The sequence below is a fragment of the Panulirus ornatus genome, chromosome 20 (assembly GCF_036320965.1).
Source record: "Panulirus ornatus isolate Po-2019 chromosome 20, ASM3632096v1, whole genome shotgun sequence".
NCBI lineage: Eukaryota > Metazoa > Arthropoda > Malacostraca > Decapoda > Palinuridae > Panulirus > Panulirus ornatus.
In genome coordinates, this window is record NC_092243.1 from 68,646,304 (window position 1) to 68,671,989 (window position 25,686).

Sequence of the window (25,686 nt, forward strand, 5' to 3'; positions counted from 1 at the left end):
AGAGTGAACGACTGCATTGCTGTACATGTGAAGATATTTTCTTAAGTTTAGACAGCCAACCTCCAAGAAGAGGACACTTCACTTGATTTGTTTTACTACTAGGTTATTCTAGTTCTAGAATACATCTTTTTACTGCTTGGTTCATGCTGTTCTAGAAGGTAAGTTTCCACTGATTCTGACGAATTTTGTCCTCAAAGATTTGATTACCGACGACCGGCGCTTAACCACAGCGTAAGCTTTCGTTACATGGGATAGATGTACAATGACTACCGGTTTTTCCCCCCTCCCTCTCTCTCTCTTGAGAACGAATGAAAACTTGCGGAAAAATGACCATAAAACAAAATACACACTAATAAAATGTATGTATAAGCGAAGCCACTTGATGAAGGCCCTAAAATCTAATAGCTTACTTTTGTTACTTAAGTGCAGACGACCTGTACGGATAAATTACGTCATACCTCTCTGCCGCCATCGCCCGGGAGTTGTGCCAAAGCGACACAGACACACACTTGACGCGCCGATGAGAAGTTCCCTACCAGTCTGGCCCCGTCAGCCAAAGGTAAGTACTCGTCGTGTATATTTTGTCATCTCCAAGTCAGAGCAATATATATATATATATATATATATATATATATATATATATATATATATATATATATATATATATATATATATATATATATATATATATATTTACGTTGAAATGTATAGGTATGTACATGTGCGTGTGTGGACGTATATGTATATACATGTGTATGTGGGTGGGTTGGGCCATTCTTTAGTCTGTTTCCTTGAGCTACCTTGCTAACGCGGGAGACAGCGACAAAGTATGATTAATATATATATATATATATATATATATATATATATATATATATATATATATATATATATATATATATATATATATATATATATATATATATTGCAGTGAAGTTTATCAAAAAAGGGGGTGACTTGTTGACTGGTTGGTGGGAATATTCTATGTATGTATGGTTCACAGTGAAGTGCCTGAGGATTGGCGGAATGCTTGTATAGTGCCATTTTATAAAGGCAAAAGGGATAAAGGTGTGTTCAAATTACAGAGATATAAATTTGTTGAGTATTCCTGGGAAATTATATGGGAGGGTACTGATAGAGAGGGTGAAAGCATGTACAGAGCATCAGATTGGGAAGAGGAGATGTGGATCAGGTGTTTGAAGAATGTATATGAGAAATACTTAGAAAAACAGATGGATTTGTATGTAGCATTTATGGATCTGGAGAAGGCATATGATAGAGTTGACAGAGATGCTCTGTGGAAGGTATTAAGAATATATGGTGTGGGAGGCAAGTTGCTAGAAGCAGTGGAAGGTTTTTATCGAGGATGTAAGGCATGTGTACGTGTAGGAAGAGAGGAGAGTGATTGGTTCTCGTGAATGTAGGTTTGCGGCAGGGGTGTGTGATGTCTCCATGGTTGTTTAATTTGTTTATGGATGGGGTTGTTAGGGAGGTGAACAAGAGTTTTGGAGAGAGGGGCAAGTATGCAGTCTGTTCTGGATGAGAGTGCTTGGGAAGTGAGTTAGTTGTTGTTTGCTGATGATACAGCGCTGGTGGCTGATTCATTTGAGAAACTGCAGAAGCTGGTGACTGAGTTTGGTAAAGCGTGTGAAAGAAGAAAGTTAAGAGTAAATGTGAATAAGAGCAAGGTTATTAGGTACAGTAGGGTTGAGGGACAAGTCAATTGGGAGGTAAGTTTGAGTGGAGAAAAACTGGAGGAAGTGAAGTGTTTTAGATATCTGGGAGTGAATTTGGTAACAGATGGAACCATGGAAGCTGAAGTGAGTCACAGGATGGGGGAGGGGGCGAAAGTTCTGGGAGCGTTGAACATTATCTCGGAAAGCAAAAATGAGTAAGTTTGAAGGAATAGTGGTTCCAACAATGTTATATGGTTGCGAGGCGTGGGTTATAGATAGGGTTGTGCGGAGGAGGGTGGATGTGTTGGAAATGAGATGTTTGAGGACAATATGTGGTGTGAGGTGGCTTGATCAAGGAAGTAATGAAAGGGTAAGAGAGATGTGTGGTAATAAAAAGAGTGTTGTTGAGAGAGCAGAAGAGGGTGTATTTAAATGGTCTGGTCACGTGGAGAGAATGAGTGAGGAAAGATTGACCAAGAGGATATATGTGTCAGAGGTGGAGGGAACGAGAAATGGGAGACCAAATTCGAGGTGGAAGGATGAAGTGAAAAAAATTTTGAGCGATCGGGTCCTGAACATGCAGGAGGGTGAAAGGCGTGCAAGGAATATAGTGAATTGGAACGATGTGGTACATCGGGGTCGACGTGCTGTCAATGGATTGAACCAGGGCATGTGAAGCGTCTGGGATAAACTATAGAAAGTTTTGTGGGAGCTGTGGTTTCGGTGCATTATACATGAAAGCTAGAGACCGAGTGTGAACGAATGTGGCCTTTGTTTTCTTTTCCTAGCGCTACCTCGCGCACATGCGGGGTAGGGGGTTGTTATTTCATGTGTGGTGGAGTGGCGACAGGAATGAATAAGGGCAGACAGTATGAATTATGTGCATGTGTATATATGTATATGTCTGGGTGTGTATATATATATATGTATACGTTGAGATGTATAGGTATGTATATGTGCGTGTGTGGACGTGTATGTATATACATGTGTATGTGGGTGGGTTGGGCCATTCTTTCGTCTGTTTCCTTGCGCTACCTCGCTAACGCGGGAGACAGCGACAAAGTATAATATATATATATATATATATATATATATATATATATATATATATATATATATATATATATATATATATATATATATATATATATATATATATATATATATATATGAAGGTGTAATCGCACTTCAGTAGCTCATGATTTTATGGAGACTATCCACCTCATCAGGTGCCAAAAGTTATTCAAGTCTCAACTACACGTACAGCATCTACAGACATACAAAACACACAGACAGTAACCGTAAAAAGGCTGAGTATGTAAGAGGTGGTCATGTGGCGGGATCGAACCTGCGTAGCTGGGTGTGTCATGGACCACTTTTATTTCTATATGCTTTTCGTCAATTCTCTCATAACGATTTGGTTATAATGATAGGATGGACTTTAAAGTTGCCCAGGGACAAGTTTGAAGCACTTGGTATTCGCAATCAAGACAGATTCAATGACGTTGCATGTGGCATAATCAGGAGAAGGGTATGGAATAACTGGATTTTTAAGATCTACAAGATGGTTCTTTTCATGACAGTGTTTAGCGATCGCATTATTATTTTTTTGTGGTCATCCCTGCGTACTGCGTGACGGTGCCAATAACATCTCTCCGTTACAGTTTTCTCGGTCTGGCCAATGTATATATATATATATATCTACATGCCTTACATTTGACGGCGTAAACACTCCCAACTGTTGAATGATTTGGCCAACTTTTTTATTAAGGTCTTACTGATAGTGGTACTGCACCAGAAGGCAACACTACAAGCACTGTTTTTAATTACATTTCTTAGATCATCTAAGTTGGGAGAATAGGGTAGCATTAAACATTAAGACCTATCCTCATTTGTCACAATTTTATGACTAGATACATAAGATGTCTTCCTAGCTTCCCAGTAAGCTTTATTCACAAACCAGTTGGGATAATATAACCACCTAAGGATATGTCTTATGTGAATGCATTCGTCTACCAGGCTTATGGGATCACATATCCGTAGTGCTCATAAAAAAACATAAACCTAACTACAGACAGTTTTATAGAAGAATCATGTACTGAAAAATTATGAATATAACTCTCAAAGTTGGTGAGCTTCGTGTAGATCTTAAAGCGCAAATGATCAGATTCTCTAGTTATCAACACCACAAGATAGAGCAGTTTGCCTTCTTTTTCCCATTCGATCTTGAATTTGATGGTGGAGTGGATGTGATTTAATTCATTAAAGAAAACATCACAATCTTGGGAAGATGGCCACACATCAACAACGTATCTAAACCAGACTTTCACATGATTATCAATTGAAGTTAGAATTTCAGTCTCAAAATATTCCATTAATAAGTGAACTAAGAATAGGACTGAGAGTATTTCCCGAGGCAAGATCAAAGTTCTGTCTACAAAAATGACCTTCATCATCTTGGAAAACAATTGTGGCCTCTCTGACAACATGGATTGTGTATGTCAGTTCTGGTTATCTCACACAGGACCGACCCAGCCAATTTATCTCCACACACAAGCCTTACCTTGGGGGAAGGTAGGCAGCTGCACCACCACCAACAATGGATAAGGACCAGAAGGACAACACACAAGCTTCTACCACGGCGTCCCCTGTGTGGCTCAGGACGTGTGAGAAGGAGACGCTGCAACCTGTAGAAGGCAAAGTCAAAGGTGAGTTTTGTGGCGGGACCTGTCATGACGGTAACACAGATAGAGAGAGATATTAGGCCGACAAAAAAAGAGTGTGTTTATCATCCCCTTGCTATGAACTGACTCCTGAAAGATAATTCAATGTCCTCATGCACACTGTATAAGAATATCTCTACTTGTTTTTTATGAGAAAAACCCTGTAAACTCATTCATGAATCTAAACAGGAGAAAAGTGGTAAATTCAGAGGGTTATGTAATCTATCTACGAAGACAAGGAGAAATTGGTCTTGTCTTTATCTTTTTATCGTGGGTGTCTGACCCATAACCACTTGACATTATCTATGTTAGGGAGGGTGAATCAGTTAACAATCTTACCAAGCGGTTCTTATCAAAGCTTAAGTTGATTATTAGGAGATGAATTACACAAGTAACTCATATCCTGTACGCCAGTAGTCCACCCCGTATTCTGAGAGGCAAACTTGACTGCCACGTCTGGGTGTGAAGACGCTGTGGTTCTGCAGCTGTGTTGTTTAAATAACTTCTAAACTCAGTATTAATGTCTCGTCAGCTTGTTCTCTGTGTTCTTAAAATTTTTTTTGGTTGTAGTTTCTGGTACATCGATGCCAAGAAACACTTCTTAAGTCACCCCTCTCCTTCAGTTCCTCCCCAACACAATAGTGTTTCTTAATGACGCGAAGCAACACTACAGCATCTATCTGGTGTTCCCTCTCCACAGGGAACCTTCCTCCCTGGCTCAATGGTCGTTTGACGCGCAACGGGCCGGGCAAAGTCCAGTATGGCAAAACTCGCTTCAACCACTTATTCGACGGGTCATCCTACGTCCACCAGTTTATCATCAACGACGGAAAGGTTTTCTACCAGTCTAGGTGAGGGATAGTAAAGTTACCTGACTATTGGTTTCTGCACCCGAGAGCTGGCTGCTTGTGTTCCCCCCTCACCACTAGCTACACCACACAATACTCGGCAAGCTGCTGCGTCTCATGATTATTGTGTGGGCATCAGCAATTCAAGGGTGGGCCGTTTTGATACCTCCTTCTTTCCATACACGTCGAAGCTTTGGAACTCCCTACCTTCTTATGTCTTGTTCAATAACTATGACCTGGCACATTTTGAAAGACAGGTTTTTCACTTCCTCTAAAATTCGTAACCACTTTCCCTCGTTTCTTCTTTTTTCCCCTTTCATAATTCTCTATATTTCAATGAAGACCCGGCCTTCACGTGAACACTTTTGTCCATGATTGGAACCTTCAACATAAAGCTGATGAGAAGTTTAATGATATTCTGGAAGGAAACTTTCTCTGTATCATATTGACACAAGGTTTAGACTCATTATTTGTTTAGAGTAACCCTGATGGACATTAACATGACACAGTTTGTCCACACAATGTATTTAAACGGCATCTTCCCCTCCAGCAGCTCCTTCTAAACGAAGATACTGGCATCTCAACAAAAGCTGATTGGAATAACTTACGTAACTTCTTTTGTAACTTTCCTTTGGGTAAATTACTTACTGTCTCTTATGTCGTGATGTTTGTGTGTTTTTTTCTAGCGGGAATGGAAGCATATATCCCTTCCTCTTCCAAGACGTGTACCTCTTCATTCAATCCATGGTTCAACCGTTCCTGTTCTAAGGCCATTCAGGCAAGGGATCAGATATATCGGGCTTGGCAAAACTCTCTTTCTTCAGACTCCCATTCAGTTATCACTGTCTATAATCACCGCAAGCACGTTATCCATGAGACACAAAGCATTCCTTTATTCAAAGTTAGTGCGATAACCGCTCCTCGTCATTCACTGATATGTCTTTCTAGTCTTTAGCTGGCAGCATCTCTAACAACTTTTGTCTTTCTACGTCTCCTTCATTTGGCCATTCTGAAGGCAATATAGTTGTCTCTCCCGTAGACAAAGCCACTCTCTTTGGTTCCCGTTTCTCCTCTAACTCCATCTTGGATGACCCTAACATTCCTTCACCCACCAATGCTCCTCCTACTAGTCCTATGTCTCCTCCCCTAATCTCTTTTTTTTTCGGACTGTCCAAAAAGCGCTACTTTCTCTGGACACAAGCGAGGATTATGGTCCTGATGGCATCCATCCCCGTGTACTGAAAGAGTGTGTGCCTCTGAAACTTGCACCTGTGCTTGCTCGTCTATTCCATTTACTAAAAACAAAACTTTTCCCTCTTGGAAGCATGTATTGATACATCCCAACGCCTAAGAAAGGTGATCGTTCTGCCTCAAAAATTTCCTTGTGCCATTACTGAGAAAGGAGTTTAATCTTCCATCATCATTAACATACATGTCATACAGGTATCTCCAGAGTGACGCTTACAAGAAAAACACAAAAGCAGATCGCATTGTGGTGTCTGAGTTCGGCACGGCAGCGTATCCCGACCCATGTAAAAACATCTTACAAAGGTTGGTAGAAATGTGTTTCATTTAGTTGCCCTTAGGAATGAGTGAATTGAATCATATAGGGTGCTTATGTAAATTGGTTTAGTTATCCCTGAGTTTTTTAGTATTATTATCTATTTATTTTCTATGGTTTTCGGGAACTCGTGACTTTGATATGTGAGCAATGGAAAAATAAGAACATACTTTGAATGAGATTTTTGGCTGTGTTTACCAGTAATCCCCTTATCCCCGTTCTCTTTTTGTGGAATTATTGGGAATATTAATGATGACATGTGAAGTGTGTTATTCTTCTACCTTCAGAAAGACAACATTGACAAAGGCAGTGAAACGCAACGTTGGAAACTTTATTAAGATAACAGTGAAACGCAACGTGGGAAACTTTATTAAGATAATAGTGAAACGTAACGTTGGAAACTTTATTAAGACAACAGTGAAACGCAACGTTGGAAACTTTAAGATAACAGTGAAACGCAAAGTTGGAAAACAGACCTGAATAATACTTGATTAAGATAACAAGAGACGGTATCCAATCTACTGTAGGTGATTGGGATGGTAACATACAATAAAGAGAAAGTTCCAACTGTAAGATACGAGGTTACATCACGCTGGTAAACATGAGGACAGGAGTACATCACAAATGTACAAATGTACTGACTGGTGCTGGCCATAACGGACAACGATAAATGAAGGTCTTGATTACATAACACTGGATTTTTATATATAAATCCAGAAGTTATGTTATGGTATTAACCACCACCCCCCTCCCTCCCCTCTCTGAGATTGGAAGTATATACAATTACGGTTTTTTTTTATATATAATTTTGAGCGAGATTGACATTTCAGGATGACTAAGTGTCTATCGGATAAATAACTGGTCATTCATAATAGCCTAATTTTAAAGGCTGTTGAGTATTTATCATAAGACGAAGGCTGTGATGGCTTGTTTATATAGAGGTATGAAACTTGGCCGGGTTTACCCGGTGTATAATTATGGGAATAATACGATACTCGCCCAATTTAGAATGAATAATAACTAACACATCGCTAGATTTAATTTTCTAAATTTTCTGTTCAAAAAAGATATCTTGCTTTAACACACATCACTTTTGAATGTACCGAATACCATACTCACTCATGATCGTTTTGCAGCGTGAAACACAACTAGGTGTTTATACATCCGTCATCAGCGATGCATTATCATCAGTCCCAAGTATTGTGGATCTTTGCAACTCAAATATATTACTTTTTAAAGAATTCATCTTATGGTTTCACATCTTACACTTCCACTGCAGTCATTGAGTACAATGACACATATAAAAAGAAAATGAACACCATTGGCGTTCTAACATCAGAATAATATCGTACGGCAGTGGTTAATAATAATGTCACAACAAGTTATAACATTTATCGATCAGGTCTTCAGTGCAAGGTTGGGTTGGGGGTCAGGGAAGAAGGCCGTGGGATAGGTCAGGGATTGGGCGAGTGGGAGGTCAGTTGCACGGGATGGGATAAGAGTGCAAGGGAAGGAGTGAGGGGAGAGAGGGAGTCTCCTACACTGGGAGGGAGCGTTGACGTGGGCTGTTGTTGTTGTCGGGCCGCTGGCTGACAGTTCACCAGTGAGCGAGGCTTCGAGGCGAGGCTCACGGTGGACCACAGATAGCAGTGTGACGGGAGAGGCAAGATGGCCTCTACCACGGAGTGGTGTTGATATATATATATATATATATATATATATATATATATATATATATATATATATATATATATATATATATATATATATATATATTGTTGTCTTTTCCCAGCGCTACCTTGCGCACATGAGGGGGGAGGGGGTTGTTATTCCATGTATAGCGTGGTGGCGATGGGAATGAATAAAGGCAGACAGTATGAATTATGTACATGTGTATATATGTATATGTCTGTGTGTGTATATATAGGTATACGTTGAGATGTATAGGTATGTATACTTGCGTGTGTGGACGTGTATGTATCTATATGTGTATGTGGGTGGGTTGGGCCATTCTTTCGTCTGTTTCCTTGCGCTACCTCGCTAACGCGGGAGACAGCGACAAAGCAAAATAGATATAAATATTATATATATATATATATATATATATATATATATATATATATATATATATATATATATATTCGTTATAGATTATGTAACTCGATCTGTAACAATAAGCTCACATATGGGAAAATAAACTACTGTGAATCAAAAGTAAATACACGGACTGAAGTGTCTATGGCGCATATTGGAAAGTAACATTTCTAGTTACACAGCAGGAAATGCTTTACTTCAAAACGAAGTTTACATTCAGCCAAAGAGAATATCTTTGATGAATGACGTCAGAAACTATTTTCATCATTCATTTGTATTTGGTTAAAACCGACGAGGTTAATTAACAACATGGCTGGTGATGTTGTGTTAATAACAACATGGTTGATGTGTAAATAACAACATGGCAGGTGATGTTGTGTTAATAACAACATGGCAGGTGATGTTGTGTTAATAACAACATGGCAGGTGATGTTGTGTTAATAACAACATGGCAGGTGATGTTGTGTTAATAACAACATGGCTGGTGATGTTGTGTTAATAACAACATGGCTGGTGATGTTGTGTTAATAACAACATGGCTGGTGATGTTGTGTTAATAACAACATGGCTGGTGATGTTGTGTTAATAACAACATGGCAGGTGATGTTGTGTTAATAACAACATGGCAGGTGATGTTGTGTTAATAACAACATGGCAGGTGAGGTGATGTTGTGTTAATAACAACATGGCAGGTGATGTTGTGTTAATAACAACATGGCTGGTGATGTTGTGTTAATAACAACATGGCTGGTGATGTTGTGTTAATAACAACATGGCAGGTGATTTTGTTTAAAGTTGTTTATGATCATTTCTCTTCCACTGGTGTGTAGGTTCATGAGCCACTTCACTCCCATCACCAAGGTGGACCCAACAGACAACTGTGTGGTGAACGTGTGTCACTATGGCGACCAACTCTATGCTCTGACTGAGACTAAAAACATGAGAAGGATCGACCCTGAGACTCTGGCCACAGTTGGAGAAAAGGTGAGAAGTAAAACATGTTGTGAAATAACTTTTAAGATATTAGGAATGTATGATTAAATAACTTTAAGATAATATTCTGTGGACTACATTATCAACATTAAAAGTGGATTTAGTGATTATTGTTACTTTAGATTTAACGTTTAATTGTATTCATGTATGCTTAATGTCAATCTTATCTTATTGTGGTTAATAAACTATTTATCTATCTATCTATCTGTGTGTGTGTGTATGTGTGTGTGTGTGTGTGTGTGTGTGTGTGTGTGTGTGTGTGTTGCCTGTGGCGTCTGTCTGTACATGTGTGCCGTCTGGATATGTCTGTTACCTGTAGTTTGTGTGTCTGTACATGTGTAGTTTCCCCCCCCCCCCACTAAGTCTGCACATGTGAGCTAGCTTTAATATTCCCCAGCCTGAACATGTGAGCTAGCTTTAATATTCCCCCCAGCCTGAACATGTGAGCTAGCTTTAATATTCCCCCCAGCCTGAACATGTGAGCTAGCTTTAATATTCCCCAGCCTGAACATGTGAGCTAGCTTTAATATTCCCTGGCCTGAACATGTGAGCTAGCTTTAATATTCCCCAGCCTGAATATGTGAGCTAGCTTTAATATTCCCTGGCCTGAACATGTGAGCTAGCTTTAATATTCCCCAGCCTGAATATGTGAGCTAGCTTTAATATTCCCTGGCCTGAACATGTGAGCTAGCTTTAATATTCCCCAGCCTGAATATGTGAGCTAGCTTTAATATTCCCCAGCCTGAACATGTGAGCTAGCTTTAATATTCCCCAGCCTGAATATGTGAGCTAGCTTTAATATTCCCCAGCCTGAACATGTGAGCTAGCTTTAATATTCCCCCAGCCTGAACATGTGAGCTAGCTTTAATATTCCCCAGCCTGAATATGTGAGCTAGCTTTAATATTCCCCAGCCTGAACATGTGAGCTAGCTTTGATATTCCCCAGCCTGAACATGTGAGCTAGCTTTAATATTCCCCAGCCTGAACATGTGAGCTAGCTTTAATATTCCCCCAGCCTGAACATGTGAGCTAGCTTTAATTTTCCCCCAGCCTGAATATGTGAGCCAACTTTAATATTCCCCAGCCTGAATATGTGAGCTAGCTTTAATATTCCCCAGCCTGAACATGAGCTAGCTTTAATATTCCCCAGCCTGAACATGTGAGCTAGCTTTAATATTCCCCAGCCTGAATATGTGAGCTAGCTTTAATATTCCCCAGCCTGAACATGTGAGCTAGCTTTAATATTCCCCCAGCCTGAACATGTGAGCTAGCTTTAATATTCCCAGCCTGAACATGTGAGCTAGCTTTAATATTCCCCCAGCCTGAATATGTGAGCCAACTTTAATATTCCCCAGCCTGAACATGTGAGCTAGCTTTAATCTCCTGTGTTGGGTATGTAGTAAGCTTTGGGTTATGTAACAAGAGCCAAGATGTGACAGATGTTAACTACCCCACTGGAGGAACTGCTTGTGATATAGACTCTCGTGTCACACTTGCATTTTCCCTGTCTTCCACTTGCGCTAGACGTTGACCTCACAATAGTCTATTGACATACGATCTAAACTGAAATATTATTGTATGTGTGTCCAGTGAGAAATATGTGACAACGGAGAACGATATGAGGCACATGTTGGTATGTAGAAGACAATTAGGTCCTAACTACGCACGAAGATGGCGTTGTACGCTCGTGAGACCACAGTTCTTATCCGTATCTTTTATCACAAAGTCTTTTTTTTCTAATACCTGTTGAAGTCCCGGTGTCCACATCCTCTGGGCTCAGTGTGTTCACCGTGTCCACATTCTCTGGGCTCAGTGTGTTCACCGTGTCCACATTCTCTGGGCTCAGTGTGTTCACCGTGTCCACATTCTCTGGGCTCAGTGTGTTCTCCGTGTCCACATTCTCTGGGCTCAGTGTGTTCACCGTGTCCACATTCTCTGGGCTCAGTGTGTTCTCCGTGTCCACAACACGGTTGATGAGGGAATGGTTCCTCACGTCTCACTGTACCAGTCCTGGTCTCTTTTAAGATCCAGCTGTGCCTTCTTATCCTGGACTCGCCTTCACAGCATCGGGGAAGCGTTCTCTGTGTCAAGGTCTTCGGGGTGTTTTTATGGATGTCTATGAACTGATCATGTCTTCCATTTCTCCTTTACTTGGCGGGCAGACTGAGGGCTTTCCCCGTCCTCTCTACGTAGCTCATTCCACTCAGGTCTGGTACCAGTGTTCCTTCATTCCAGTGGCACCATGCCAGCCGTTCCTCTAAAGCTGCTCGCGTAAAGGAGAAGCACACTGCTGTTGTTGGTATAGTCCAGTTGAGTGGGTGATGTGTGTCGTGTATATCTTCGTCGTAACTCACTCACTCTTCGTGTCCTTGAAAAGGGTGTGTTTGACATTGGCCAAACTCGCGTTATATCACTCTTGTCATGTCTTTTCACATGATCTGATAACAGGTTACGACGCTCTCACTTCACCGGGGGTTACTTTATTGTAATGTATCTTATCGATATGGTAATCTGGTTACAGTCTTACTGTTCGTTTCACATGGTTCAGTTTCGTTTGTCATTTCTTTGGACTGATGCTTCATTCTGTGTAGACGTGTCTTCAATAACAAGCTCTCGCAGTCTTCGCTTGATTTACACTTGTGTTTCTTTTCCCCCTCGCTTGATTTACACTTGTGTTTTTTCCCCCTCGCTTGATTTACACTTGTATTTTTTCCCCCTCGCTTGATTTACACTTGTGTTTCTTTTCTCCCTCGCTTGATTTACACTTGTGTTTTCCCTCTCGCTTGATTTACACTTGTGTTTCTTTTCTCCCTCGCTTGATTTACACTTGTGTTTTCCCTCTCGCTTGATTTACACTTGTGTTTTTCCCCCTCGCTTGATTTACACTTGTGTTGTTTTCCCCTCGCTTGATTTGCACTTGTGTTGTGGTTTTCCACATATTCAGCCAAGACTCCATCTCGCCTGGCTAAACATTCACGATAATCATGATAATCTTTGAGGGGGACAACCCGTTTCCTACCCTCTCCCCTATGTTAAGGATCCCCTGATACATGTCCTCTTCTCCCTCCTTCTTTCTTCCCTCCTTCCTTCCTACCGAGGTACGTGTCGTGCTGAGGAGATCTCATCTGAACCCAACGTAGTACGTTTATCTACACAATCCTCCGTCTGGTTATCCAAGAGCATTCAGGAGGCCGGCCATCCCGTACCTATCCTTCTCTTTCCCAAAGGGGGTGCTGATGGTGCTACTTGGGTGTTACATACAGAGTCGGATCGCATGGCATCACCCACATAAGTGCCAGTGTGGCTACGTTGCCTCTCCTCCACTCTCCCGAGACGGTAGCCTCACTGAGGGACATCTTGAGCATCACTAGTGATACGGCGAGGGGTGCTGGATACCATCTGGGCACAGACTGAAACATATGTTATCTCGTCTATGATCTCGTTGTCTCGTACCTTCTCACTGCCGACTGAATTTATGTTTATACACGGTGGAATTTCAGGTTCAGCTCAATTTGTTTTCATCTGTTGCACTAAACGTCTCCTCCGAGCTGCTCAACTTGATGATCTGGCCCTGTTAATTTCCTCCTCGTGAATCTGTGAAGTGGTTTTGGATGGTGTTTGGAAAACTAATGACCATTCATATGTTTATTTCATGCTTCAATCGTGTTCCTTCCTTCTTATACTGATGCAGTCATTCCTAGTCTCCTTCTGTATGCCAAATGCATCCTCTGTCTTCCATATATCTCTTCACTGGTGCGTTTCTGTTAATATTTTACTGTCTCGCTGTTACTACTGTTGGTACATACTTCTCTACTCCCTCGTTGTAGATTCTCACAGACTTTAGCATACCACTGTTGTACAGCCAAGGGTTGGAACTCAACCTCCCAGTCTGTCCTTGATGAAGGTCTGTAAGGCTTTATAGTTTTCATTCTTCAACATGTCCTTTATTCTGAGTCGATGTTTTCTCTTTAAAGACTCTGTCTGATATTGTTTAATCTGTTTAAACTGCTGGTTCATCTTTTCCAAAAATGGAGGTTCATGGGGAGTGCTTCCCAGTTCAAGGTTTCTGGTGTCTGATGTTTTAAGTCTTGCTGGAGATGGTACATCCTCACCTCGAACCCTTAGCGACACCTGCTACACTGGTGATGGCAGAAGTGAACGGTCTACGGTAGATACCTGAACCTCCTGGTGTTCTCAGCCTCGTGAGGATCTAACCTGAACCTCCTGGTGTTCTCAGCCTCGTGAGGATCTAACCTGAACCTCTTGGTGTTCTCAGCCTCGTGAGGATCTAACGTATTCCTGTCTCGTTCCTCACAGGGGACGACGGCCTATCGGACTAGACCTTTCCCTCAGCCCAGCAAAGTCATCTTCCTCACTGCTTTCTGCGCCATCTATGACGCCCCCCTACGTCTATAACCATCACTTCGCTGCTTCCTGCGCCATCTATGACGCCCCCCTACGTCAGTAACCATCACCTCACTGCTTCCTGCGCCATCTATGACGCCCCCCTACGTCAATAACCATCACCTCACTGCTTCCTGCGCCATCTATGACGCCCCCCTACGTCAATAACCATCACTGATCTTTTTTCTTTGATCTGGGCTGAGTGAGGGACTGTTGCCTTATCTCTGTTGTTAAATGATCGTTGTGGAATGGACGGGTTATCTATGGATGTGTCAGTGGAAAGGGGTATCGGGAGGTTTATATAAGTGTGTGAGATTATAATCACAGGGGTGAGAGATGTGATGTTTCTATGAGCGTCTGTAGAGGGGATAAGTTCACGAGTGAAGGTCAAGAAGGTGTTTGTTATGAGACTGTGTGAGTAAGGTTACTGGCAGGGTTATATGAGGGAAGAGATGTTGGTGGACGAGACTGAATGAGTGAGTGTATTGGTCAGAGAGACAGAGAGGTACGGGTGTAAATGAGTACACATTAGAGGGATATATATATATATATATATATATATATATATATATATATATATATATATATATATATTTATTTATTTATTCATTTTGCTTTGTCGCTGTCTCCCGCGTTTGCGAGGTAGCGCAAGGAAACAGACGAAAGAAATGGCCCAACCCACCCCCATACACAATGTATACACACACACACACGTCCACACACGCAAATATACATACCTATACATCTCAATGTACACATATATATACATACACAGACACATACATATATACCTATGCACACAATTCACACTGTCTGCCCCCATTCACTCCCATCGCCACCTCGCCACACATGGAATACCATCCCCCTCCCCCCTCATGTGTGCGAGGTAGCACTAGGAAAAGACAACAAAGGCCCCATTCGTTCACACTCAGTCTCTAGCTGCCACGCAATTATGCCCGAAACCACAGCTCCCTTTCCACATCCAGGCCCCACACAACATTCCATGGTTTACCCCAGACGCTTCACATGCCCTGATTCAATCCACTGACAGCACGTCAACCCCGTTATACCACATCGATCCAATTCACTCTATTCCTTGCCCTCCTTTCACCCTCCTGCATGTTCACGCCCCGATCACACAAAATCTTTTTCACTCCATCTTTCCACCTCCAATTTGGTCTCTCACTTCTCCTCGTTCCCTCCACCTCCGACACATATACCCTCTTGGTCAATCTTTCCTCACTCATTCTCTCCATGTGCCCAAACCATTTCAAAACACCCTCTTCTGCTCTCTCAACCACGCTCTTTTTATTTCCACACATCTCTCTTACCCTTACATTACTTACTCGATCAAACCACCTCACACCACACATTGTCCTCAAACATCTCATTTCCAGCACATCCACCCTCCTGTGCACAACTCTATCCATAGCCCACGCCTCGCAACCATACAACATTGTTGGAACCACTATTCCTTCAAACATACCCATTTTTGCTTTCCGAGATAATGTTCTCGATTCCACACATTCTTCAAGGCTCCCAGGATTTTCGCCCCCTCCCCCACCCTATGATTCACTTCCGTTTCCATGGTTCCATCCGCTGCCAGATCCACTCCCAGATATCTAAAACACTTTACTTCCTCCAGTTTTTCTCCATTCAAACTCACCTCCCAATTGACTTGACCCTCAACCCTACTGTACCTAATAACCTTGCTCTTATTCACATTTACTCTTAACTTTCTTCTTTCACACACATTACCAAACTCAGTCTCCAGCTTCTGCAGTTTCTCACATGAATCAGCCACCAGCGCTGTATCATCAGCGAACAACAACTGACTCACTTCCCAAGCTCTCTCATCCACAACAGACTTCATACTTGCCCCTCTTTTAAAACTCTTGCATTTACCTCCCTAACAACCCCATCCATAAACAAATTAAACAACCATGGAGACATCACACACCCCTGCCGCAAACCTACATTCACTGAGAACCAATCACTTTCCTCTCTTCGTACACGTACACATGCCTTACATCCTCGATAAAAACTTTTCACTGCTTCTAACAACTTGCCTCCCACACCATATATTCTTAATACCTTCCACAGAGCATCTCTATCAACTCTATCATATGCCTTCTCCAGATCCATAAATGCTACATACAAATCCATTTGCTTTTCTAGGTATTTCTCACATACATTCTTCAAAGCAAACACCTGATCCACACATCCTCTACCACTTCTGAAACCACACTGCTCTTCCCCAATCTGATGCTCTGTACATGCCTTCACCCTCTCAGTCAATACCCTCCCATATAATTTACCAGGAATACTCAACAAACTTATACCTCTGTAATTTGAGCACTCACTCTTATCCCCTTTGCCTTTGTACAATGGCACTATGCACGCATTCCGCCAATGCTCGGGCACCTCACCATGGGTCATACATACATTGAATACCCTTACCAACCAGTCAACAATAGTCACCCCCTTTTTTAATAAATTCCACTGCAATACCATCCAAACCTGCTGCCTTGCCGGCTTTCATCTTCCGCAATGCTTTTACTACCTCTTCTCTGTTTACCAAATCATTTTCCCTAACCCTCTCAGACTCAGTCCTCTGTTCTTAACGCTACCTCGCGAATATATATATATATATATATATATATATATATATATATATATATATATATATATATATATATATATATACCTCTGTAATTTGAGCACTCACTCTTATCCCCTTTGCCTTTGTACAATGGCACTATGCACGCATTCCGCCAATCCTCAGGCACCTCACCATGAGTCATACATACATTAAATAACCTTACCAACCAGTCAACAATACAGTCACCCCCTTTTTTAATAAATTCCACTGCAATACCATCCAAACCTGCTGCCTTGCCGGCTTTCATCTTCCGCAAAGCTTTTACTACCTCTTCTCTGTTTACCAAATCATTTTCCCCAACCCTCTCACTTTGCACACCACCTCGACCAAAACACCCTATATCTGCCACTCTGTCATCAGACACATTCAACAAACCTTCAAAATACTCATTCCATCTCCTTCTCACATCACCACTACTTGTTATCACCTCCCCATTTACGCCCTTCACTGAAGTTCCCATTTGCTCCCTTGTCTTACGCACCCTATTTACCTCCTTCCAGAACATCTTTTTATTCTCCCTAAAATTTACTGATAGTCTCTCACCCCAACTCTCATTTGCCCTTTTTTTCACCTCTTGCACCTTTCTCTTGACCTCCTGTCTCTTTCTTTTATACTTCTCCCACTCAATTGCATTTTTTCCCTGCAAAAATCGTCCAAATGCCTCTCTCTTCTCTTTCACTAATACTCTTACTTCTTCATCCCACCACTCACTACCCTTTCTAAACAGCCCACCTCCCACTCTTCTCATGCCACAAGCATCTTTTGCGCAATCCATCACTGATTCCCTAAATACATCCCATTCCTCCCCCACTCCCCTTACTTCCATTGTTCTCACCTTTTTCCATTCTGTACACAGTCTCTCCTGGTACTTCCCCACACAGGTCTCCTTCCCAAGCTCACTTACTCTCACCACCTTCTTCACCCCAACATTCACTCCTCTTTTCTGAAAACCCATACTAATCTTCACCTTAGGTATAAGTTTGTATAAGTTTGTTGAGTATTCCTGGTAAATTATATGGGAGGGTATTGATTGAGAGGGTGAAGGCATGTACAGAGCATCAGATTGGGGAAGAGCAGTGCGGTTTCAGAAGTGGTAGAGGATGTGTGGATCAGGTGTTTGCTTTGAAGAATGTATGTGAGAAATACTTAGAAAAGCAAATGGATTTGTATGTAGCATTTATGGATCTGGAGAAGGCATATGATAGAGTTGATAGAGATGCTCTGTGGAAGGTATTAAGAATATATGGTGTGGGAGGCAAGTTGTTAGAAGCAGTGAAAAGTTTTTATCGAGGATGTAAGGCATGTGTACGTGTAGGAAGAGAGGAAAGTGATTGGTTCTCAGTGAATGTAGGTTTGCGGCAGGGGTGTGTGATGTCTCCATGGTTGTTTAATTTGTTTATGGATGGGGTTGTTAGGGAGGTAAATGCAAGAGTCCTGGAAAGAGGGGCAAGTATGAAGTCTGTTGGGGATGAGAGAGCTTGGGAAGTGAGTCAGTTGTTGTTCGCTGATGATACAGCGCTGGTGGCTGATTCATGTGAGAAACTGCAGAAGCTGGTGACTGAGTTTGGTAAAGTGTGTGGAAGAAGAAAGTTAAGAGTAAATGTGAATAAGAGCAAGGTTATTAGGTACAGTAGGGTTGAGGGTCAAGTCAATTGGGAGGTGAGTTTGAATGGAGAAAAACTGGAGGAAGTGAAGTGTTTTAGATATCTGGGAGTGGATCTGTCAGCGGATGGAACCATGGAAGCGGAAGTGGATCATAGGGTGGGGGAGGGGGCGAAAATTTTGGGAGCCTTGAAAAATGTGTGGAAGTCGAGAACATTATCTCGGAAAGCAAAAATGGGTATGTTTGAAGGAATAGTGGTTCCAACAATGTTGTATGGTTGCGAGGCGTGGGCTATGGATAGAGTTGTGCGCAGGAGGATGGATGTGCTGGAAATGAGATGTTTGAGGACAATGTGTGGTGTGAGGTGGTTTGATCGAGTAAGTAACGTAAGGGTAAGAGAGATGTGTGGAAATAAAAAGAGCGTGGTTGAGAGAGCAGAAGAGGGTGTTTTGAAATGGTTCGGGCACATGGAGAGAATGAGTGAGGAAAGATTGACCAAAAGAATATATGTGTCGGAGGTGGAGGGAACGAGGAGAAGAGGGAGACCAAATTGGAGGTGGAAAGATGGAGTGAAAAAGATTTTGTGTGATCGGGGCCTGAACATGCAGGAGGGTGAAAGGAGGGCAAGAAATAGAGTGAATTGGAGCGATGTGGTATACAGGGGTTGACGTGCTGTCAGTGGATTGAATCAAGGCATGTGAAGCGTCTGGGGTAAACCATGGAAAGCTGTGTAGGTATGTATATTTGCGTGTGTGGACGTGTGTATGTACGTGTGTATGGGGGTTGGGCCATTTCTTTCGTCTGTTTCCTTGCGCTACCTCGCAAACGCGGGAGACAGCGACAAAGTATAAAAAAAAAAAAAAAAAAAAAAATATATATATATATATATATATATATATATATATATATATATATATATATATATACATATATATATATATATATATATATATATATATATATATATATATATATATATATATATATATATATATATATATATATATACGTAAATAGTGCATATGAACGCGCACTACCTTATAACACACTAATCTCCAACAGCCAGGATCGAACCCGGGTCCCCTGCGTTGGAGGCGGGAGCACTACTGCTAGGCTATGATCATAACCTAGCAGTGCGTACTCCGGCCTCCTACGCAGGTGTATATACACGTAACGTGCCATGTCTCAACCAAGCTGATATCAACAACATAACACAGTATGATGTAGCTGTACTGCGTTGTACTGCGCTGCACTGCAATGTACTGCACTGCCATGTACTGCGCTGCACTGCACTGCCATGTACTGCGCTGCGCTGCACTGCCATGTACTGCGCTGCACTGCACTGCCATGTACTGCGCTGCGCTGCACTGCAATGTACTGCGCTGCGCTGCACTGCAATGCACTGCGCTGCGCTGCAATGTACTGAACCGCACTTCACTGCAATGTATTGCGCTGCGCTGCATTGCAATGTACTGCACTGCACTGCACTGCCATGTACTGCGCTGCACTGCACTGCCATGTACTGCGCTGCACTGCACTGCCATGTACTGCGCTGCACTGCACTGCAATGTACTGCGCTGCACTGCACTGCAATGTACTGCTCTGCACTGTACTGCAATATACTGCACTGTGCTATAAACGAGGCAGATCGTGTATGTAATAGTACAGATCATCCCTCAAGTCAGCATCAGTGGGTACATACAAGGCCTGACTGTCCTCAGTGGGTACACACAAGGCTGACTGTGTCCTCAGTGGGCACACACAAGGCTGACTGTGTCCTCAGTGGGTACACACAAGGCTGACTGTGTCCTCAGTGGGTACACACAAGGCTGACTGTGTCCTCAGTGGGCACACACAAGGCTGACTGTGTCCTCAGTGGGTACACACAAGGCTGACTGTGTCCTCAGTGGGTACACACAAGGCTGACTGTGTCCTCAGTGGGTACACACAAGGCTGACTGTCCTCAGTGGGTACACACAAGGCTGACTGTGTCCTCAGTGGGTACACACAAGGCTGACTGTCCTCAGTGGGTACACACAAGGCTGACTGTGTCCTCAGTGTGTACACACAAGGCTGACTGTGTCCTCAGTGTGTACACACAAGGCTGACTGTGTCCTCAGTGGGTACACACAAGGCTGACTGTGTCCTCAGTGGGTACACACAAGGCTGACTGTGTCCTCAGTGGGTACACACAAGGCTGACTGTGTCCTCAGTGGGTACACACAAGGCTGACTGTGTCCTCAGTGGGTACACACAAGGCTGACTGTGTCCTCAGTGGGTACACACAAGGCTGACTGTGTCCTCAGTGGGTACACACAAGGCTGACTGTGTCCTCAGTGGGTACACACAAGGCTGACTGTGTCCTCAGTGGGTACACACAAGGCTGACTGTGTCCTCAGTGGGTACACACAAGGCTGACTGTGTCCTCAGTGGGTACACACAAGGCTGACTGTGTCCTCAGTGGGTACACACAAGGCTGACTGTGTCCTCAGTGGGTACACACAAGGCTGACTGTGTCCTCAGTGGGTACACACAAGGCTGACTGTGTCCTCAGTGGGTACACACAAGGCTGACTGTGTCCTCAGTGGGTACACACAAGGCTGACTGTGTCCTCAGTGGGTACACACAAGGCTGACTGTGTCCTCAGTAGGTACACACAAGGCTGACTGTGTCCTCAGTAGGTACACACAAGGCTGACTGTGTCCTCAGTGGGTACACACAAGGCTGACTGTGTCCTCAGTGGGTACACACAAGGCTGACTGTGTCCTCAGTGGGTACACACAAAGCTGACTGTGTCCTCAGTGGGTACACACAAGGCTGACTGTGTCCTCAGTGGGTACACACAAGGCTGACTGTGTCCTCAGTGGGTACACGCAAGGCTGACTGTGTCCTCAGTGTGTACACACAAGGCTGACTGTGTCCTCAGTGTGTACACACAAGGCTGACTGTGTCCTCAGTGTGTACACACAAGGCTGACTGTGTCCTCAGTGGGTACACACAAGGCTGACTGTGTCCTCAGTGGGTACACACAAAGCTGAGAGCACGTAACGGGCGGCAAGCAAATCAGGACCTAGTATAACGGTAGCCAAAAGTGATGCTCAAACTAACAGAAAACGGACGAACAGAAAACGATAGTCCTCCCACTCTTGATATAATGTACAAATTTCACATGGCATTACTCTATCATTTGATTACCCAGTTACTTCCTACACCTCACGAGTCTCTCCTGTATTTATGAGGCTTTTGCCGCACTCGGGAAGCTTAGCCACGTCCACCAGTCGCTACGAAAGGTCATAAAGTGTTGTGTTATTGTTGTGTGTACGTGTATGTGCATTAGAGTGCAGGGTAACGGGATAATAAGTGCTTGGTGTCTTTTTAATTCTCCTTGGGGGTTGGTGGTTAGTTACAGTGTGTTTACGGTGGGAGGGGTTTGGTCTAGTGCGGTTGTATAGACCTGGGTGCCAAGCATGTTGAGGTGGGTCTGTGTTGGGAGGATCTTCGTCTCACTGTGAAGGTGTTGAGTAGTGTTAGATCTTGCCGGGCAGCCGGTAATTGTTCTAACAGCACTGAAACACGGTAAGTTCCCAAGTGCACTTTCGTGTAATAATCACATCATCAGGGGAGATACAAGAAAGATATATAAGTCCTTTTTTTCCATCGTAGTCTGCTTCGTAAGTTGATAACACTAACATCTCTTATAAAACATCTACCTGTGTTTTCCAGACTAAATTGGACCAATACATAGCCGTGAACACTGCAACCGCCCATCCACATGTGGACCCAGATGGTACTGTTTACAATATGGGTAACTCGTATGCCAACAAGAAGGGACCCACCTACAACATCATCAAGTTTCCACCACCCAAGGTGGTCAATGGTAAGGCAAGATGTGCTCGCGATTTTCTACTTTTAGTTTGTTCTGAAACAAATAGTTTTACATAGGTTTTAAATAGGTTTAAATCAAAGCACAATTTACGGTACTGAATGACGTCAAACAACTTTCGTATGGGAAATAGTCTTACATAAAAGATACCGTCATTTTGTTGATGACCACATGAGCATTGCAGAAGAGGTGCGTGGTATACGAGTCATGTGAAAGGTTAATTTGGACAGGTCAGAATCTGTCTTCCGTGGAGCAAGCGGAGATCATCGCTACCATCCCCTGTCAGTGGAAGATGTATCCCTCCTACTACCACTCCTTCGGCATCACCGACAACTACTTCGTCTTCGTGGAGCAACCCTTCGTCTTCAATCTGAAGAAGTTCCTCCTCAACCACTACCTACACAGGCCTTACCTCGGGGCAGTAGAGTGGTACGCTGATCAAAAGGTCAATACAGACTATGTTTTCCTGGTGTTAGGATTTTGTTTATACAACAGTGGATGATGTGGGTCTCAATATTTGCTGTTCATTCTAATTGTGGCATTAATGATTACAACAGACTCACTTGCAAGAAGGATTTACGAAAAAAATAACAATTCAGTTTTTGATGATTACTTAAATCCTTAATCATCAATTTTGTGAATAGTTTATAGAAGTGGCTCACCTTCGTGCTTCAAGGCTGCATGTATTAATGATCAAGGAGAAAAAGGGGAAGGTATGTACATGATGGTACCTGAGAACATTACAAGGTTTAGTATTGATACCAAGAAATTTATGGTTTGACGTGAAATTTTGCAAGTATAACAGAGGGTCTATCCTTTGTTGTTGTGGGTTGATATGGAGGAAAGGTGGAAAGTGATGTCAACTTGAAAGATTTTCCACATGGGAATAAACGAGAGGAGGTGAAGAGGTTAAAAGGGAAAAGGGATGCGATTCTACGAGTAAAACCAGTGATGGTATCAAATGCAACCAGCATCATCACTAGTAGGAGTAGTCCAGGGGCTCAGCTTTTGATTGCTTTCTATCTTAGCTGAAATTAAGCAGCCCACCTTACTGAATATGCTCTATCAGGTAACATAAAATGTTCAATTCAGCACTGTGAAAATTTCGGTTGCCAAGATTTAATATTTCCCACATTTCGGGGTCACAGAGGATGATGTTTCAATATGCACTGGTACTGCACAAAACCATTGACATTTCATTTTGTTTATTGCGGAGCTTTAGAGAATGATCCCCTGCACATAAGTTGTGTAACTGTGTCAAAGTACAAAGAACTCTCGGTTCTCTACAGACGAAGTTCCGGGTGGTACGGCGTGACACACTCGAACTGATGAAAACCACTTATGTAACGGACGCCTTCGTCACCTTCCACCACACTAATGCCTTCGAGAAGGATGGCCAACTGGTGGTTGATCTGGCTGCAATGGATGATGGAAAGGTAAGCTCCCTGTAGGACAACCACTAAATACTTGAACAAAAATAACCATGATGAACTACAGTGTTGAGGTTACTTCTTTCCTATGTATGGGTTAGCTTGGCCCCCTCTCCTCTCTGCTTTAAGAGAAATTGATGAAGAGCAACGGAGTTTTGTTCGAGCCCGTGCCATTAAACGCGGAATAATGAATATGATATTACAGGTTATCAATCAGTTCATGTTGAGGAACTTTGAGAAATCGGAACACGAGATATCTGCTAAGATGTTGTCGACTCACAGACGTTTCGTTTTGCCACTGGAGGTGGACGATGTATCAGCAGATACCAACTTGGGTAAGCTTATATATCTGGTTTATAGTTTACTGGTGAATCATTACTAACTCTTATGTATTAGCAAATAGATTATTACTCTACTTACTTGGTACGGCACAATGGTGGCGCCTATGTACACAATAAGGATACGGGAGAAATTCTTTTCTTTGAAAAGATGATGGCTGGCTGTTTCGTTACGACATTCAACGTTTTGGACTTCACTGTTATATGGCTAATGTAGCTTTATCAATATTGTGAGCTTTTTTTTTCTGTTATACCCAGCTTAAGGGTTGATCCTGATTTCACTCGAGTAAATTTTTTTGGGGGGGAAGGTTGTGTTTGGGCTTTTTTCAACCAAGCCCTAGCGACAGCAATTTGGATTCGCATAATCACAAATATATTAAGAATTTTAGATATACGACTCTTCATATTTCTCATTGTTAGAACATCACATGATCTCTGTATGATAATAGATTACCTCAGCTATAAACACAGTAGCTAGAGAGGTCAAAATATATAAATTTGTTAGGATAGTGGTGTACACGGCTCCCACTGATATGAAAACTAAAAAGGCTGAAGAATTTCAACACATCTTCCTTAAGGGCCAAGCTGTTCTAAATTACGTTTGTATGATGAAACGACAACAGGAAATTTCCCCGGACAGCATAATACTGATATAACCTATCAGTTTTACTATGGGCGTGCTAATAGTAATTTCCCATTCCCCACATTTATCGCCCACGTATGACAACCAAAAATAGATGAAAACACATATGTGTTTTCCGAAATTGATTTGATAGTTCTGAATAGCATGATATTATCAGGAATGTACGGCTGCCTGAAAAAATTGACTTGTTCGATGGATGCCTGTTCTTACGCTACCTCGCTAACGCGGGAAAGGAGAATATGTATGAATATATATATATATATATATATATATATATATATATATATATATATATATATATATATATATATATATATATATATATATATATGTTCTGGAAGGAGGTAAATAAAGTGCGTAAGACAAGGGTGCAAATGGGAACTTAAGTGAAGGGCGCAAATAGGGAGGTGATAACAAGTAGTGGTGATGTGAGAAGATGGAGTGAGTATTTTGAAGGTTTGTTGAATGTGTCTGATGACAGAGTGGCAGATATAGGGTGTTTTGGTCGAGGTGGTGTGCAAAGTGAGAGGGTTAGGGAAAATGATTTGGTAAACAGAGAAGAGGTAGTAAAAGCTTTGCGGAAAATGAAAGCCGGCAAGGCAGCAGGTTTGGATGGTATTGCAGTGGAATTTATTAAAAAAGGGGGTGAGTGTATTGTTGACTGGTTGGTAAGGTTCTTTAATGTATCTATGACTCATGGTGAGGTGCCTTGGGAATGCGTGCATAGTGCCATTGTACAAAGGCAAAGGGGATAAGAGTGAGTGCTCAAATTACAGAGGTATAAGTTTGTTGAGTATTCCTGGTAAATTATATGGGAGGGTATTGATT

The 25,686-nt window shown here is 42.3% G+C and overlaps 1 protein-coding gene across 1 annotated transcript in view; it reads left to right on the plus strand.

Annotated features, from left to right (window-relative positions):
• Positions 1-404: 404 nt before the first annotated feature.
• Positions 405-25,686, plus strand: part of LOC139756101 (carotenoid-cleaving dioxygenase, mitochondrial-like) — a 31,202-nt gene continuing 5,920 nt past the window's right edge. Inside the window, exons 1-9 of the mRNA XM_071675172.1 lie at positions 405-559; positions 4,201-4,384; positions 5,100-5,250; positions 6,691-6,798; positions 9,733-9,886; positions 22,288-22,441; positions 22,678-22,892; positions 23,737-23,883; positions 24,083-24,212. Coding sequence (XP_071531273.1) covers positions 4,276-4,384; positions 5,100-5,250; positions 6,691-6,798; positions 9,733-9,886; positions 22,288-22,441; positions 22,678-22,892; positions 23,737-23,883; positions 24,083-24,212 — 1,168 coding nt within the window. The 5' untranslated portion in view covers positions 405-559; positions 4,201-4,275. The remainder of the gene's footprint in view (positions 560-4,200; positions 4,385-5,099; positions 5,251-6,690; positions 6,799-9,732; positions 9,887-22,287; positions 22,442-22,677; positions 22,893-23,736; positions 23,884-24,082; positions 24,213-25,686) is intronic.